The sequence below is a fragment of the Desmodus rotundus genome, chromosome 4 (assembly GCF_022682495.2).
Source record: "Desmodus rotundus isolate HL8 chromosome 4, HLdesRot8A.1, whole genome shotgun sequence".
In the NCBI taxonomy this organism is placed as follows: Eukaryota; Metazoa; Chordata; class Mammalia; order Chiroptera; family Phyllostomidae; genus Desmodus; species Desmodus rotundus.
The window spans coordinates 52,671,336-52,690,005 of NC_071390.1; the positions used below are offsets into that span (position 1 = coordinate 52,671,336).

At 34.8% G+C, this 18,670-nt stretch overlaps 1 protein-coding gene across 2 annotated transcripts in view; it reads left to right on the top strand.

The window, feature by feature from the left end:
• Nucleotides 1–18,670, top strand: part of ADK (adenosine kinase) — a 581,524-nt gene that overhangs the window by 38,023 nt on the left and 524,831 nt on the right. For both annotated transcript variants that reach the window (XM_053922691.2, XM_024561378.4), the window contains exon 2: nt 7,885–7,959. In XM_053922691.2, the coding sequence (XP_053778666.1) occupies nt 7,885–7,959 (75 nt within the window). The remainder of the gene's footprint in view (nt 1–7,884; nt 7,960–18,670) is intronic.

Sequence of the window (18,670 nt, forward strand, 5' to 3'; positions counted from 1 at the left end):
ATCATATGGTAAATACTACTCGTGTCTGATTACTGTTATCTGATTATTGTTCAATGTAGTTTTTAGATTCATCCATTTTGATGTATCAACGGTTTCTTCATATTCATTGTTGAGTAATACTCAGTTGTGTGGAAATAGCAACAATTCTCCTGTTGATGGACTTTGGGTTGTTTCCAGTTTTTGGTTATTACAGATAAAGCTGCTATGAACATGTTTGCATAAGCCTTTAGGTAGAGTTGGGTAAATACCTAGGTATGGAATAGCTGTGTCCTAAGATATATGTTTAACTTCAGAAATCACCAAACTTTCCCAAAATGGAAAACTAAACACATTGAAATTTCCACCAAAGGTGTTATTAGTGTTCTAGTAATTCCACCTTCTTGACAATGGGTGGCATTTTTGATTTTCACATCCTGGTGGATGTATAGTAGTATTTCATTGTGGTTTTAATATGTAGCTCTTTGATGGCAATGATGTGATTATAAGCCATTTGCTTATCTTTTCTTTTGAGCTGAGAGTTCAAATCTTTTTCCTATAGTTTGATTGAGGTTTTTTTGTTGTTGTTGTTACTGATTTGTAGGTTTTTTTTATATTCTGAATACAAATTATTTGTCAGATTTTATGCACACTCACACACACACACTTATATATGTAGCAAATATTTTCTCCCTGAGTCATGCCTTTCTGTTTTCTTTTTTAAACTTATTTATTTTTAGAGAGAGGGGAAGGGAGGAAGAAAGAGAGGGAGAGAAACATCAGTGTGTGGTGGTTGCCTCTGGCATGCCCCCAAATGGGGACCTGGCCTGCCATCCAGGCATGTGCCCTGAATGGGAATGAACTGCGACCTTCTGGTTCTCAGGCTGGCATCCAGTCCACTGAGCCACACCAGCCAATGCAACGTCTTTTGGGAGAAGAAGTTTTAAATTTTGATTTAGTCAAATTCATTGATGTGATTTATTTTATTTTATGTTCGTTACATTTTGTGTTCTTAGAAGTCTTTTAAAAAAATTTTTATTTCCTTTCACTTTTTAACCGAATTTATTCAGTGACATTGGTTAATAAAATTGTATAGGTTTCAACTGTACATTTCTACAATACATCATCTGGATGTTGTATTGTGTGTTCACCACCCCAAGTCAAATCTTCCATCACTGTTTATCTTACCTCCTGACCTACCCCCCCCTTTCTCTCTCGCAATCACCATACTGCTGTCTATGCTTAAGAGGGTTTTTTTCTTAGTCCCTTTAGTTTTTTCACCCAGTCCTGCAAGCCCCTAACAAATGCAAAAAAGGGAAATACAAAATTCCCCAAAGGGAAATTTGCATTTCCCTCTGACAGCTTTCATTCTGTTCTCTCTCTATGAGTATATTTCTATTTTGTTTGTTAGTTTATGTTGTTAACTAGATGTGCAAATATACCAGCACTTTTTTTATCCACTCACCTACTGATGAACACTTGGGCTGCATTCAGATCTTGGCTATAGTAAATAGTGTTTTGCGTTTCTTCGGATACATTCCCAGAAGTGGAAAAGCTGGGTCATGAGGCAGTTCCATTTTCAATTCTATACTGTTTCCACAGTGGCTGCACCAATCTGCATTCCCACCCACAGTGCCCAAAGGTTCCCTTTTCTCCACATCCTCACCAATACTTAGTTGTTGATTTACTGATGATAGCCATTCTGACAGGTATGAGATGATATCACATTGTGGTTTTAATTTGCATTTCTCTGATGATTAGAGACGTTGAGCACCATTTCATGTCTATTGGCCATCTGAATGTCCTCTTTGGGGAAGCGTTTATTCAGGTCTTCTGCCTACTTTTTAATTGGTTATTTTTTGGTGTTGAGTTATATGAGTTCTTTATGAATTTTGGATATTAATCCCTTATCAGGTCTATCATTGGAGAATATGTTCTTTCATTTGGTGGGTTATCTTTTCATTTTGTTGATAGTTTCTTTCGCTGTGGAAAACTTTTTAGTTTAATGTGGTCCCGTTTGTTTATTTTTCTTCTGCTTCCATTTCCTGAGGAGATATATCAGAAAAAATATTGCTACTAGAAATGTCCGAGATTTTACTGCCTATTGTTCTCTTCCAGGATTTTTATGGTTTCGAGTCTTACACTAAATTTTTAATCCACTTTCAGTTTGTTCTTGTGCATGGTGCAAGAAGTTGGTCTAGTTTCACTTTTTTGCATCTTATCTGTTCAATTATCCCAACACCGTTTATTGAATAGACTATCATTGCCCCATTGTATGTTCTTGCCTCCTTTGTCAAATATTAATTGATCATAAAGGCTCATTTCTGGGCTCTGTATTCTGTTCCATTGATTTATATGTCTGTATTTATGCCAGTACTATGCTGTTTTGATTACTATGTCCTGGTATAGATTGATATCAGGCAGTGCGATTCCTCCAGCTGTGTTCTTCTTTCTTAAGATTACTGTGGCTATTTGGAAATTTTGTGGTTCCATATAAATTTTTGAATTGTTTGTTCAAGTTCTGTGAAATATGCTATTGGTATCTTGATAGAAATGCATTGAATCTAGATTGCTTTGGATAGTATGGACATTTCAATGATTTTAATTCTTCCAATCCATGAACACGGTATATGCTTTAACTTATTTGTGTCTTCTTCGACTTCTTGCTTCAGTGTCTTACAGTTTTCCGAATACAGGCCTGTTACATCATTGGTTAATTTATTTGTAGATATTTAATTTTTTTGAAATGGGATTGTTTTCTTAGTTTCCATTTCTGATACTTCAATATTGCTGTATAAAAATGCAGCAGGTTTTTTTTGATATTTATTTTCTATCCTGTTACTTTACTGAATTTATTTGTCAGTTCTAGTAGTTTTTTGGTGGAATCTTTAGGATTCTCTATACACAGTATCATGTCAGCTTCAAATTGTGATAGTTTTACTTCTTCCTTTCCAATTTGGGCTTTTTATTTCGTCTTTTTGTTTGATTGCTGTGGCTAGGACTTCTAGTACTATGTTCAATAAGTGTGTTGAAAGTGAACATCCCTGTCTTGTTCCTGATCTTAAGGGAACTGTTTGTGGTTTTTACCCAGTGAGTATGATATTGGCTGTGGGTTTGTCATATATGACCTTTATTATGTTGAGGTATATTCCCTCTATTCCCAATTTGCCAAGAGTTTTTTTTACCATAAATAGTTGCTAGATTGTATCAAGTGTTTTTCTGCACCTGTAGATATTTTTATGTGATTTTATCCTTCATTTTGTTTATGCTCTGTATCACGTTTATTGATTTGTGGATATTGTACCAACTTTGCATCTCCAGAATAAATTCCACTTGATCATAGTGTATGATCTTATAATGTATTGCTGGATCCTGTTTGCTAATATCTTGTTGAGGGTTTTAGCATCTCTGTTAGTGAAGGGTCTTGTCCTATAATTTTCTTTCTTTGTATTGCTTTTATCTGGTTTTGGAATTAGGATAATGTGGCTGCATAAAATGGAGTCTTCTCTCTTCTTGAATTTTTTGGAATGCTTTGAGAAGCATAGGTGTTAGTTCTTCTTTGAATGTTTGGTAAAAATCTCCTGTGAGCCACCTGGTCCAGGCTTTTGTTTGTTGAGAGTTTTTAACTACTGCTTCAATTTTACTAGTTGTAATCTTTCTGTCCAGATTCTTTGGTTCCTTCTCATTCAGTTTTGGAATATTGTATGTTTCTAGGATTTCATCCATTTACATTCACATTGTCCAATTTGTTGGCATATAGATGTTTGTAGTATTTTCTTACAATCCTTTGTATTTCTGTGGTGTCAGCTGTTACTTCTTTTTCATTTCCGATTTTATTTATTTGGGTCCTCTCTCTTCTGATGAGTCTGGTTAAAGGTTTGTCAACCTTGTTTATCTTTTCAAAGAACCAGCATTTGGTTTCATTGATTTATTTTATTATTATTTTTTTTGACTCTGGTTTGTTTATATCTGCTGTGGTCTTTATTATTTCCTTTCTTCTACTCACTTTGGGCTTTGGTTGTTCTTTTTCTAGTTCCTTTAAGTATAAGTTACATTATTTGAGATTTTTCTTGTTTCCTGAGGTAGGCCTGTGATGCTATGAATTTCCCTCTTAGGACTGTTCCATAGTTTTGGATTGTTGTGTTCTCATTTTCATTTGTTTCAAGGAATCATTTGATTTCTTCCTTTATTTCATGAACCCATTTATTATTTAGTAACATATTATTTATCCTCCATTTCTTTGTGTTTTTTATAGTTTTTTCTTTGTGATTGATTTCTAGTTTCAAACCCTTGTGGTCAGAGGAGATGGTTGATATGATTTTAATCTTCTTAAATTTCTTGAGACTTATTTTGTGTCCTAACATATGTTCTATCCTAGAATATGTTCCATGTAAACTTGAAAAGAATGTATATTCTGCTGCTCTAGGATTCAATGCTCTGAAGGTATCAATTAAAATATCGGATTTAGTGTGTCATTTAAGGTTGCCGTTTCTTTGCTGATTTTCTTTCTGGAAGATCTGTCAACTGAGGTCAATGGGTTGTTAAAATCCCCTGCTATGAGTATATTACCGTCAATCTCTCCTTGTGTTTCCATCAAGATTTGATTTACATATTTGGATTCTCCTATGTTGGATGCATAAATGTTTATAAGGGTTATAGCCTGTTGTTGGATTGTTTCCTTTATCTCTACTATAGTCTCTGTTTTAAAGTCTATTTTGTCAGATATAAGTATTGCTATCCTAGCTTTTTCTCCCTTTCCACTTACATGAAATATCTTTTCCTATCCCTCAGTCTGTTTGTGTATTTTGTTCTGAGGTCAGTCTCTTGGAGATGGCATATATATAGGTCTTATTTTCTTATCCTTTCAGGCACCCTGTCTTTTGATTGGAGCATTTTGGCCATTTACATTTAAAGTGATTAATTGATACGTGTGTATTTATTGCCATTTTATTCTTTTAACTATGTTCCTTTGTTGTTGTTTCTTCTCTCCTCTTCTTCCTCTTTCTTCCCCCTCTTCCTTCCTCCTCCTCTTCCCTCATTTCTTTTCTACTTTGCTCTTCCCCCAGCTTTCCCCCTTCTCTTTTCTTCTTCTTTTTCAACCTTTAACATTTCTTGTAATTCTAGTTTGGTGGTAACAAACTTCTTTAGTTTTTTGCGGGGAGGTCTGGAAGGTGCTTTATTTCTCCTTCAGTTTTAATTTTTTTATTTTTATTCTTACCTAAGGGCATTTTTCCATTGCTTTTAGAGAGAGGGGAAGGGAAAGAGTAAGGGAATCGAATGATTTTGGCCCAAACTTTCAGGAAATAATCTGAATTAATTTTTAAATTCAATTATTTATTTATTTATATGTAGGTACTTGTTTTTTGTATTATAAATGAATTTTAGCATTTGTCTTTGAATATGTAGATATTACTATTGCTTTCTGGAGTTATACTTTTAATGCATAAGCATAAGCAAAAGAATTAAAAACATTTATAGAAATGTGGAATTAGTATTACCCATGTATAATGTGCATCCTTATTTTTCCCTCAAAAATCTGGGCAAAAAAGTGTACATTATAAATGGCAAAATACGGTAATATTTTCAAAGCTCATCTATGTTGCGTCTATCAATATTTTTTTCTTATGGCTAAATAATATTCTTTTGTATGTATACATCACATTTGTTTATCCATTCATCAGTTTATGGTTATTTTTATTTCTACTTTTAGTTTATTATGAATGCTGCTATATACATTCATATTTAAGTTTTTGTCTCATCACATGTTTTCATTTTTCCTGGATATATGGTTACAAGTGGAATTGCTGGGTCAAATGGTAATGTTATGTTTCCTTTTTTCGAGTAACTGCCAAAGTTTTTTCCAAGCTGGCTGTATTATTTTACATTTCCGTTAGTAATGTATGAGGATTACATTCTTGTCAATACTTGTTATTGTCTCCCAATCTTTGCTGAGAGGCTCTGTGTGCTTGTCAAGGCATATTTTCAACACTCTGCCTGGCTTGTAACTCTGCCTTAGCCTTCGTTTCCTGCTTGTTCAAGGGCCTTATGCTCAGAAGTGATTGCTTAGGGCTTTTTCTGGTCTTGGTCATATCCACTGCCTTGGGCACCTGTATATGGCATTCTAGATAATCAGGAATATGCAGAACTTTTTGAAACCTTTTATGGACATCTTATGCCCCTACCAAGAAAATGGAATTATTAGTAAGATGGTGTTGATGGAGTGAGAAGAATCACATATTTAGCTGAGGTTTCTGGATTTAAAGAGAGAATGATTAGTATAAGAGTTAAGGACAGTTATTATTAATATTTATTCTGGGACTGTAAGTATAAGTAAACATTTCTGCTGTCCAGAGGGCCAGTCAACATTAATACAGTGGTACCTTGGTACTCATCGTTGATTTGTTCTGAAACCCGTGATGAGTGCTGAAACCAATGAGTACCAAGTGAATGAAGAGTGATGAAGCACTTTCTCTTGCCAGGAGTCGTTGTGACTCATACTAGTTCTAGCAAGTCCCGAGCAAGTGTCGAGTGCTGAAACATTTTGCTGGAACATTTTTTTTCTAGTCAAAATGTGGTTAAGTATAGGGTTTGACGAGTCTGAAGCTGATGAGTACCAAGGTGACTGTGTATCAATAGCTAAGAAAACTTTTCTTAGGAATTTTTACTCCAATATCCAAGTCAGTGAGTAAAATTTATTACGTGTCCAAAAAAAGTAATACAGTATAGATTTATTTTGGCTGGAGCCCTGAATTATGAGGCTTTTAAAAATCGTGGACCAGTTTTTCAAGGAAAAAGACACTGTTAACATTTGCAACAAAAATAGTAATTCTAGTTTGGGTCGGTCATAGTTTTTGGCCATAGCAGACCTCATATGTTCACATTTAGATAAATCAATATAAAAATGCTTATATAGTGTCTTCATCATTTAAAAAGGGTAATACATGTCTTAGTATTTACTGGCCTGGATACTAGTTTATATGTGTGTATACTTAAGAAACTAGCCGTTTTAAGGAATTGGTGTTTTTAACAGTTTATTTGTCATATTACAATGAAGTCATATAGAAGTTTCTCAGTTATGTACAGTGATGGAGAGGAAAACATGTAGTTTAAAGTCATTTGATTTTATAAATAATTGTATAGTTTTTACTTAACTGATTGTTTGAAGATACCTCTTATGTGCTACTTTAAATTCCATCGTCCAAACCTCTTACACAGCCACTGTTGCTGCAGTAAGTTCTACATAGGCTTTGGACCAGTGCAACTTGATAGCACCTGTCATCAGGGACCATGCTGCGTACTTGTGCAGTGGTGGACAGTAGTCAGTGTATAAATTCTTCCTCCTTATCCTTTAGACAGGAAGCTCTGTTTCACATTTCATAAGGTTTCCTGAAAGGATTGAGCAGTAGTCACCTAACATATATATTTCTTATTGTGAATCATATCACCACAAGGCGTGGAGGTAGGGGGGATACGAGTGTCCATGTCCTCAGATCCTGCAGGGCTTGCTGTGTGCTCTCTAATTACCTTCAGTAGTTGGATATATTAACTAGTTAGAGAGAGTTAATTATTATGTTTATTGAGTATAAAACTTTATTGTAAGAGATTTTAAAAAACATTGAAATTAATTAGATTAAATCATTAGCTGTTGAGTATTAGGAAATAATCACATGATCTATTTTTTTGTTATATTTTATATCGTCCAGTTTAAAGGTCATCATGCTTTCTAAATGGCTTTGTCCTACCTCTGAGTTGTTGTTCTACATATAATAGGCAAATCGGAGGTTTAATAAGCTAGTAGGTCTGGTTTATTTTCACGATGAGTAAAGATATTTATATTTGGGTACATTTTACACATCAGCTTACTTTGAGAAATATTTCTAACTTGTGCTTGCATTTCTTTTATTTTAGTGAAAATATTCTCTTTGGATTGGGAAATCCTCTTCTTGACATCACTGCTGTAGTGGATAAGGATTTCCTTGATAAGTAAGTATTAAACTCTTCATATGTACTATATGAAACATATCTAAAGAGAAACTGATGAAAACTTTAGAATTGAATTTACTATCTAACACTTTCAATTGGAGGAAAACTCAGGAAATTTAAACTGGTTAATTTCAAGTGCCCTATCATTATTTATTGAGTAATTGACCACATTTTCCCAGGGAAAACTTGGTACATTTATTCATTCCTATTGCTATTTCACTTAAAATTTATTTTTTTATTCTTTGCAAGGATGAAGCATATATGACTTATCTAATGATTTAATTTCCAATTTTCCAAATTAAAAAAATTCCTAAAATTTAAAATCTACTGTCAGTGGAGCATTTCACCCCAAAGCAGCAAAATATACATTCTTTTCAAGAGCACATGGAACGTTTTCTAGGATAGACCACATGTTAGGAACAAAACAAGTCTCAAGAAATTTAAGATGATTGAAATCATATGAAGCATCTTCTCAGACCATGAGGGTTTGAAACTAGAAATCAATCACAAGGGTTAAAACTGAAAAACAAAGACGGAGAGGCTAAATAACATGTCATTAAACAATAAATGGGTTAACAACAAGATCAAAGGAGAAATCAAATGATTCCTTAAAACAAATGAAATGAGAACACAATAACCCCAAAACTATGGAACACAGCGAAAGCAGTCTTAAGAGGGAAATGCATAGCATTACAGGCCTACCTCAGGAAACAAGAAAAATGTCAGATAAAAAAATGTACCTTTATACTTAAAGAAACTAGGAAAAGGAACAACAAATGAAGCCCAAATGAGCAGAAGAAAGGAAATAATAAACGTCACAGAAGATACAAACAAAATAGAGTCTAAAGAAACAATACAAATGATCAATGAAACCAAATGCTGGTTCTTTGAAAAGATAAACAAAGTTGACAAACCTTTAACCAAACTCATCAGAAAAGAAGAGAGGACCCAAATAAATAAAATCGGAAATGAAAAAGAAGTAACAGCTGACACCACAGAAATACAAAGGATTATAAGAAAATATTACAAACATCTATATGCCAACAAATTGGACAATGTGAATGAAAATGGATGAAATCCTAGAAACATACAATATTCCAAAACTGAATGAGAAGGAATCAGAGAATCTGGACAGAAAGATTACAACTAATAAAATTGAAGCAGTAGTTAAAAAACTCTCAAACAAAAGCCTGGACCAGGTGGCTCACAGGAGATTTTTACCAAACATTCAAAGAAGAACTAACACCTATGCTTCTCAAAGCATTCCAAAAAATTCAAGAGGAGGGAAGACTCAGCTCATTTTAAGAGGCAACATTATAGGCCAATATCCTTCATGAACAGAGATGCTAAAAATTTTCAACAAAGTATTAGTGAACTGGATCCAGCCATACTTTAAATGATCGTATTCCATCATCAAGTGGGATTTATCCCAGAGATGCAAGGTTGGTACAGTATTCACAAATCAATAAATGTGATACATAGCATAAACAAAATGAAGGATAAAAATCATGTGATCATATTTATTGGTCCAGAAGAGCATTTGATAGAATACAGCACCCATTTATAATGAGAACACAGCAAAGTGGGATAGAGGGAACATAACTCAATGTAATATATGTCATATTGACAAACTCATAGCCAAAGGCATACTCAGTGGGCAAAAGCTACAAGTGGGTCCCCTTAAGATCAGGAAGAAGACAGGGATGTTCACTTTTACCTTTCTTATTCAGCATAGTACTGGAAGTCTTAGCCACAGCAATCATACAAGAAAAAAAGGCAGAAGCAAAACTGTCACAATTTTCAAAAAACTACTAGAACTGATACGTGAATTCAGTAAAGTAATAGGATACAAAATAAATATCCAGAAATTGGTTGCATCTTTATGCAGCAATATTGAACTTTCAGAAAGGGAAATAAGACAACAATTTCACTTACAGTTGCATCAGAAAAAAATTAAATACCTACGAATAAATTTAACCAAGGATGTAAAAGACCTGTATTAAGAAAATTATAAGACACTATAGAAAGAAATTAAAGAAGATACTAAAGGTGGAAACATATTTTCTTGGACAGGAAGAAATAACATAATTAAAGTATCCATACTACCCAGGCAATCAAGATACCAGTGGCGTTTTTCACAGAACTAGACCAAGTATTCCAAAAATTTATATGGGGAAGCACAAGAGTCACCAAATAGCCACAGCAGTCTTTTATTTATTTATTCATTTACTTATTATCTTTTTATTAGGAGACTTTTTTTTATTGTGAAATCCACTTAAGGTTTTAGTTTATTTGCTGGGTAGTATGTCCAGTGGCTAGAACATAGTATATTAAGACTTTTTAAAAAAGTATCCACAGGCTTTTATCAAATATCTCAAATTAGATCTTTCAAAAATTTATGACTATATTTAACTTTTTTTAAAAAACAGAATTTTTTAAAATTTATTTTTATTGTTTTTTAAAAATTATTTTATTGTTCAAGTACAGTTGTTTGCATTTACCGACCCCCACCCCATCCCAGCCTCTTGACACTATTACAGGTATCCCCATTTCTCCCCCTTTGCCCTTGTCCCCCTTCGCTCTGCTGTGTCTTTGGGTTGTGGATATGTAACCTTTGGCTAATGCCTTCACCTTCTTTCATCTAGTCTCCCCACACCCTCCCCAGACAGCTGTCAGTGTCTTCCATGTATCCATGTCTCTGTTTCCATTTTGTTTGTCCATTTATTTTGTTCATTAAATTCCACATGTAAGTGAGATAAGGTGGTGTTTGTCTTTCTCTGACATGTGAATAGCCATAATCATCTTGAGAAAGAAGAACAAAACTGGAGGAAACATGCTACCTGATTCACACTATACTAATACAGATCAGGGGAACAGAATAGAGATCTAAGAAATAAGCCTTTATGGTCAACTAATATTTGACAAAGAAGGCAAGAACATACAATGGGGTAATGATAGTCTATTCAATAAATGGTGTTGGGATAATTGGACAGATAGATGCAAAAAATGAAACTAGACCACCTTCTTACACCATATACAAGAATAACCTGAAAATGGATTAAAGATTTAAATGTAAGACTCAAAACCATAAAAATCCTGGAAGAAAACATAGGCAGTAAATCTTGGACATTTCTTGTAGCAATATTTTTTCTGATATAACTCCTTAGGCAAGGGAAAGAAAAGAAAAAAAAATAAACAAATTAGACTAGGTAATTTTCCACAGCAAAGGAAACTATCAACAAAATGAAAAGACAACTCACCAAATGGGAGAACATATCTTCCAATGATACATCTGATAAAGGGTTATTATCCAGAATTCATCTAGTTAAAAATGGGCAAAGGACCTAAATAGACACTTCTCCAAAGAGGACATACAGATGGCCAATAGATACATGAAAAGATGCAAATTAAAACCACAATGAGATACCACCTCACACTTGTCAGAACGGCTATCATCAGTAAATCAACAAACAAGTGTTGGTGAGGATGTGGAGAAAAGGGAACCCTCATGCATTGTTTGTGGGAATGCAGACTGGTGCTGTCACTGTGGAAAGCAGTATGGAGGTCCCTAAAAGAAATAAAAAATGGAACTGCCTTATGACCCAGCAATTCCACTTCTGGGAATTTATCCAAAGAAACCCAAAATACTAATTTGAAAGAGTATATGCACCCCTATGTTCATTGCAGTGTTATTTGCAATAGCCAAGATATTTAATTTTAATGTAAATTAAAGCTACAATGAAATACTATTACACATTTGTTAGAATGGCTAAGATTTTAAAACAGAGCATACCATACATTGGCCAGGATGTTGGGGAACTGGAGCTTCCTGCTCATGATAATGTAAAATGCTGCACTGAGTTTGATAGTTTCTTAAAAAGTTAAACATAACTCTACTATTTGATCCAGCCAGTCCATTTTTAGGTATTTATGCAAGAAAAGTGAAGATATATGCCTAAAAACTTGTTCAGGAGTGCTCATGTTAACTTTGTTTTTAATAGTTAAAAGCTAGACGTTATCTAAATGTCTATCAACAGCAAACAGATTATTTACTCATACAGTGGAATACTAGTCAGATATAAGAAAATGGGGTATTGATTGGTTAAAACTTAGAATAATTGGGCTCATTGAAAGAAGCCAGACAACTGGAACGAACACTATGGTAAAGACGGTCTATTTAATAAATGGTGTTGGGAAAAGTGGACAGATAGATGCAAAAAAAGAAAAAAAGAAAGAAACTAGACCACCTTTTTATATTATATACAAGAATAAACTCAAAATGATTAAAGACTTAAATGTAAGACTCAAACCTATAAAAATCCTAGAAGAAAACGTAAGCAGTAAAATCTCTGACATTTCTCTTAGCAATATTTTTTTCAGATCTGTCTCCTAGGGCAAGGGAAACAAAAGAAAAAAATAAACAAATGGGACTACATTAAACTAAAAAGTTTTTGCATAGCAAAGGAAATCATCAACAAAGTGAGACAACCTACAAAATGGGAGTACATATTTATCAGTGATACATCTGATAAGGGAACAATATCCAAAATTCATAAAGAATTTATACAACTCAACACCCCCGAAAACCACACCATCCAAATAAAAATTGGGTAGAGGACCTGATTTGACACTTCTCCAAAGAGGATGTGCAGATGGCCAATAGACATGTGAAAAGATGCTCAGCATCACTAGTCATCAGAAATGCAAATTAAAACCACAATATCACCCCACACTTGTCAGAATGGCTATCATTGGTAACTCAGCAAACAAGTGCTGTGAGGATGTGGAGAAAAGGGAATGCTCATTCACTGTTGGTGGGAATGTAGATTGATATAGCCATTATAAAAAACAGTTGAAGGTTTCTCAAAAAATTAAAAATGGAACTGTCTTATGACTCAGCAATTCCATTTATGGGTATATATCCGAAGAAATCCAAAACAGTGATTTGAAAAAATATATGCATTGCTATGTTCATTGCAGCAGTATTTATAATTGCCAAAATACGCAAGCAACCCAAGGGCTCATCATTAGACGAATGAATAAAAAAGCTGTGGTACACATACACAATACTACCTGGCCATAAAAAAGAATGAAATCTTACCACTTGTGACAGAATAGATGGACCTGGAGAATATTATGCTAAGTGAAATAAGTCCGATGGGGAAAGACAAATATCCTCATGTGGACTCTAAAGAACAAAATAAACGAACAGACGAAATAGAAACTGACTCATAGATACAGAGAACAGACTGATGGTTGTTAACGTGGAAGGGGCTTGGGGATTTGGGTGAAAAAAGTGAAGTGTAAAGAACTACAAATTGGTAGTTATAAAATAGTCACAGAGATGTAAAGTGTAACATAGGGAATGTAGTTAATAATATTGTAATGACTATGTATGCCAGGTGGGTACTTGACATATTGGGGGCATCACTGTAAAGGATGTGATTGTCTAGCCATTATTCTGTACACCTGAAAGGAAAACAAAATAATATTGAATATAAACTATAATTGAAAAGTAAAATAAAAAAAGCCAGACAAAAAAGAATACATAGTATATGATTTCATTTATATGAGATTATACAGAATTCAATTTAATCTATAGTGACATTAAACAAATCATTGGTTTCACATGCATTGGCAGGATGTGGTGGAGTGTGGGAAGGAGGGATTACAAAGGAACAGGATGAAGCTTTAGGTGGGTGTTCCTTGTCTTGATTGTATGATGATTTTATGAGTATATACATGTATCAAAACTTACCAAATTATAGCTTTAAATATATATAGTGTCAGTTTTTTAAAAAGATTTTATTTGCTTATTTTTAGAAGAGAAGGGAGGGAGAAAGAGAGGGAGAAAAACATCAATGTGTGGTTGCCTGTCATGCGTCCCCTTCTGGGGACCTGGGCTGCAACCTAGGCATGTGCCCTGACTGGGAATCGAGCTGGTGACCCTTTGGTTCACAGGCCAGTGCTCAATCCACTGAGCCACACCAACCAGGGCTGCATGTCAGTTTTAATACAAAAAAGTTTTATAAAGAAAACAAAATCAATTGAACATGAATTCACAGGTTTGAAGTTTGCTTAGGGTGAGATGTTTTGTCTAGGAAGTCAACTAACTGATTGGCACCATTTAGAAAAAATCAAATGCCATATAAAAATACAAAGAGAAAGTACAAAATTTCAAATATTATGATGTTGTAATCAGTGTTACTATTTTGATAAACATACTTCCAGGCATATGTTAGCATATATAGCCTAGAGAATATATGTTTGTGTTGTGGGACAATCCTATGTTTAGTCCTAGGTAATTTGTTTTTACTCTACACTGTGTTTAGATGTTTGTTTTTAAACGTTCATGCAAATGTGATCAGAATGATTATAATCTGGCAACTGTGTACTACACTACTGGGCGCTCAAATAGTTTCTTTGTTTTATTAGCTGCTGAATCCTGAATGTGCATTTGAATTTCTATTTTTTTTATTTTGGGAGATTTTTAAATTCTTAACCATGATTTTTGCAGTCATTACTTGGAAAGAAAAAGCAAGCTTTTGTACCCCATTCATAAAAGGTAGATTATTTCCCTATCCTTATATTCCTGACCATTTCTAAAATACACTTGAACATGTTTTTTATTATTTCAGTAGACTATGTTTAGCTTACATTTTAGACTGTGTTTAGGTAAGTATAAGTGTTTTGCATTTGAACTTTGTGATTATTCGTGAATAGTTTGCTAGGACTATAAAAGTGAATTAAGTATATACTTATTAGCATCTTACACTATGGAAACAAGTTAACAAAATTTTTTTGGATAAAATTTTATTATTGTTTTGATTTTGTTTTTGAAAAAATGTATTTGGCATTTCCAATAGACAATTATCTATATAAAACTAGTACTAATTAAAAAATAAACTAGTACTAAGGATTTTTAAGAGAAAATGTTGGTCCTTTGGTGCGTCTTCTACCTCTGCTTTTGCATTTACCTCATTCCTCATAAGTGCTGTTTTTCCAGAAGAAACCCATTTTAAATTTTTATTAGCTGCTCTTTCCTGGCATCTGTATATTTCTAAATAATATACTAATACATATTGCTGTGTGTGATTTTCATAAGGGTGATTGATGGCAGAGGCAAAGGGTAAAAGATGCTTTAATGTAAGGAAAGGCCAGAAGAACACGATTCCATTAGGATGGCTTCCAGATGAGAGGACAAAGTAGCATTTCACTGTGGAAGGGCACACTTAAAGTCCTCAAGTTCCTGTGGGATGAGATCACCTGTATTGGGTAATGGTGGAGAGGATTCCTAGGGACCTTCTGAGAGCTTTGCTTTTGCCATTCTTATCAGGATTTTTTAAAAAAGGATTTTATTTATTTATTTTTAGAGAGAGTGAAAGGGAGGGAGAAAGAGAGGGAAAGAAACATCGATGAGTCAGAGAAACAGCAATCAGTTGCCTCTCCCATACCCCCAACCAGGGACCTGGCCTGCAACCCAGGCATGTGCCCTGACTGGGAATCGAACTAGCAACCTTTCAGTTTGCAGGATGGCACTCAATCCACTGAGCCACACCAGCCAGGTCTTACCAGGATTTTTATACTTTCTTGATGTTTTTTTAAATTGTTGAAGAGTGTCTGATTGATTACTTACCTTCTTGCCGAACAGTTTGTAGTAATTGGTAAAAACCCCTGTACATTCCTGAATGTTTCCTGTGAGGCTAGCTGAATTAAAGGTTAATTTCCCAAGTGTACCATCTCCTCCCATTCCCAAGCTTAGGGACTGTCTGAGGTCTGTATGTAGCTTTTGCTTGGTTTGTCAATTGTTGATATTATATATTGACCACCTAGTTCAATTGCTAAAGATTTAGCTCTTCTTTCACTTACCACCATTTCCTCTTCTTCATCTTACACATATTATTATATTACACTGAAATAAATCAATAATCACTGTGAATAAAATTGTGGAATGTGATTCCTTATATATATTTTTTGTTTTTCTTACAGTTACTTATTGCATCCTGTGTTCATTTGAATTATTTTCTATATATGTGTTCAAATTTTCAAACCACTCTTTAAATCTATCATCTGCCTATTAATAGCTTCCTTCTTCTTTCCCTTTCCCTGTTCCTCAAAATTAGCAAGACCATCAACCAATTTTCCTCAGGTGACCTCCCTTCTAGAGTTCTCTATCTTTGTGCTTTAAGCTGAACTGTTTGTGTTGTTAGACTTTTTTTTTTTTAAACAAGTCTTGCTGGAACTTCCTTTTGACTTTCGTTTTGGATCTCATTTCCTGCATCTCATATCTTCTTTATTGGTTTTCTCTTTGTGTGTGTGTAGCATATCCTTCCGTAGCATCCTAAGAAAAAGAGTGCATAAATATATATATAGTACATTTTTGAATCCTTGTGTATATCTGATGATCTTTTAATTTTTCCCCCTCATTGATTGATTGGTTAATACAGAGTTTTCTTTGAGAATTTCAAAGGGATGTGTCCTTGTCTTCCAGCATTGAACACGTCTTCTCCCTTTGTATATCACCAGTTTTTTTTCCTCTATAGAAGCTTTTAATATATATTTTTTGCTCTTGGTGTTAGTAAATTATTATGTAAGATTTTGTTTTTGTGTTATGATTGCAGGTTTTTTTTTCTCTTGTTGGTCTAAGCATGTTAAGTGCAAAAAGATTTGTTTGGTTTTTGAAAATTTCTCCTGTTTTTTTTTTTTTGCTTTATCTCTGTTTTCTGTGGATTACTCTTTTCTGATTATTTATTGTGGTCTTTCTCCTTCACAGTGGAGATTTTCCTCCAATATTAAGTGATTTTTGGCTGTTCCATTTAAGGCTAAGGCATTAAAAAGCTCATTCCATTTTTTTGCATAGGAATAAGACAAAGTCTGGGAGGACATGTTCTAAACTCCAACAGTCATGGGAGAGTAGGATGGCTAGAGTTGGTACTTCTATTTCCACATTTTGTAAAATATAAGATTTTTGTAACAGCCCGGAATTGCTCTTTTAAATCCTAAAAAAGCCTCAATAAAATTATCACTTAGAGTATAATAATAGTTATCAATTGCTGTGTACCACATTACCCCAAAACTTGGCTGCTTAAAACAGCAAACATTTAGTATCTCACGTATATTCTGATGATTAGGAAGTTGAGAGTGTGGCGTAGCTGAGTGGTTCTGGCTTTGGGTCTCTGATTAAGTGTAGGCAGTCTGTTGGCCAGGACAGCAATCATTTCAAGGCTCAACTGTAGGTGACCAATTTGCTTCCAAGCTCACTCACATTATTGGCTGGCCTCAGTTTCTTCAGAACTGTTGCACTGAGGGCCTCAGTGTTTTACCTTGTGGGCCCCTCTGTGTCCTAAAAACATGACAGCTGTTTGCCCTATTGCCAGTCATTTGAGAGAGTGAGAGAATATCATTTTCCCTTCTGTAGATAGAAGCTGCAGTCTTTTTTATAACCTAATCTTGGAAGTGACATGCCATTATTTTTACCATATGCTTGCTATTGGTAATACCTCTTACGATGTTGGGGGGCAGGAACCACATATGGATGTGAGAAATGGAGGCAGGGATCTTTGGGGGCCAGAGGACAGACTATGATAGCCAACCTCCAAGATGGTTCCTGATGACCTCCTCTCCGTGTTCTCTGAGTCGTCCCCTCCCAGTTTACACCAAGGCTGATCTGTAAACCAGTGGCATACAGCAGAAGTGATGGTATGCTTCTTCGGAGATTAGGTCATAAAAGACTGTGTCTTCCATTGTGGGTGCTTTCTCCCTTGTTGGTATACTTGGTCTTTTTGTTTCTCTCTCTCTGTCTCTTTGTCACTTTCTTTTGTTTTACTCATTCTGGGAGAAGCTACCTGCCACGTCTTGAGGACATTCAGGCTCCCTTGGAGAGGCCCAAGTGACTAGAGGTAAGAGACCTCTGGCCTGCAGCCACTGAGGAACCAAGACTTGCCAATATCCATGAAAGTGAACTTAGAAGTGAATTCTTCATGCTCTGTTGAGCCCTAACATGATTGCAGCAACCTCATAAGAGACAATGAGTCAGAAAAACTCAGTTAAGCCACTCCTGGATTCCTGATCATCAGATAACTGTGAGATAATGCTATTATTTTAACCTCTTAAGATATGGTTGAGTTTGTTACAGTGCCAAATAACACGTATGAATAAGTCAGAAGTGTTTTGTTGTTTTTTTTTAAACACACCTCCACCCATCATATATCTTATATTCAGAACTTCATTGGAAGGTTGGTATGCATGAGTTGGGCTTGTTTACTAATGGGAATTGACTGTGGCTTGGTTAGGCTAAAAGCCTGTTTTTGGGGGGGATGACTGGAAGTTTATTCTGAGTCTTTTCAGTTTCTTTATAGAAAAGCCTTTTAGTTTTCTTTCTAAAGTTATTTTGAAAAATAAAGCCTGACTATTTTATTATTAGAGCTGGCCAGGAAAGGGGGGCTATAGTTACCATAATTAAATGGACAGTTTCATCTGTCCCTCCTACTTCTCCTGTTTTGCGGGCGTCCCTTAGTTTAGAGATGCTTCCATTTGGTTTCTTGAGGGAATAACCTTCTTATTTTCAGAATTTTGAGTCGTGATGGTGAGTTGGTAGGCAGTTCCCTCACTTTTAGCTCTGTGCCTTATCTGTTTCTTCCGAGACTTATGGCTTCTGCCTGTGGACTAGGTTTGCTAATCATATGTAGCTTCTTTCTCTTGTAATTGAGAT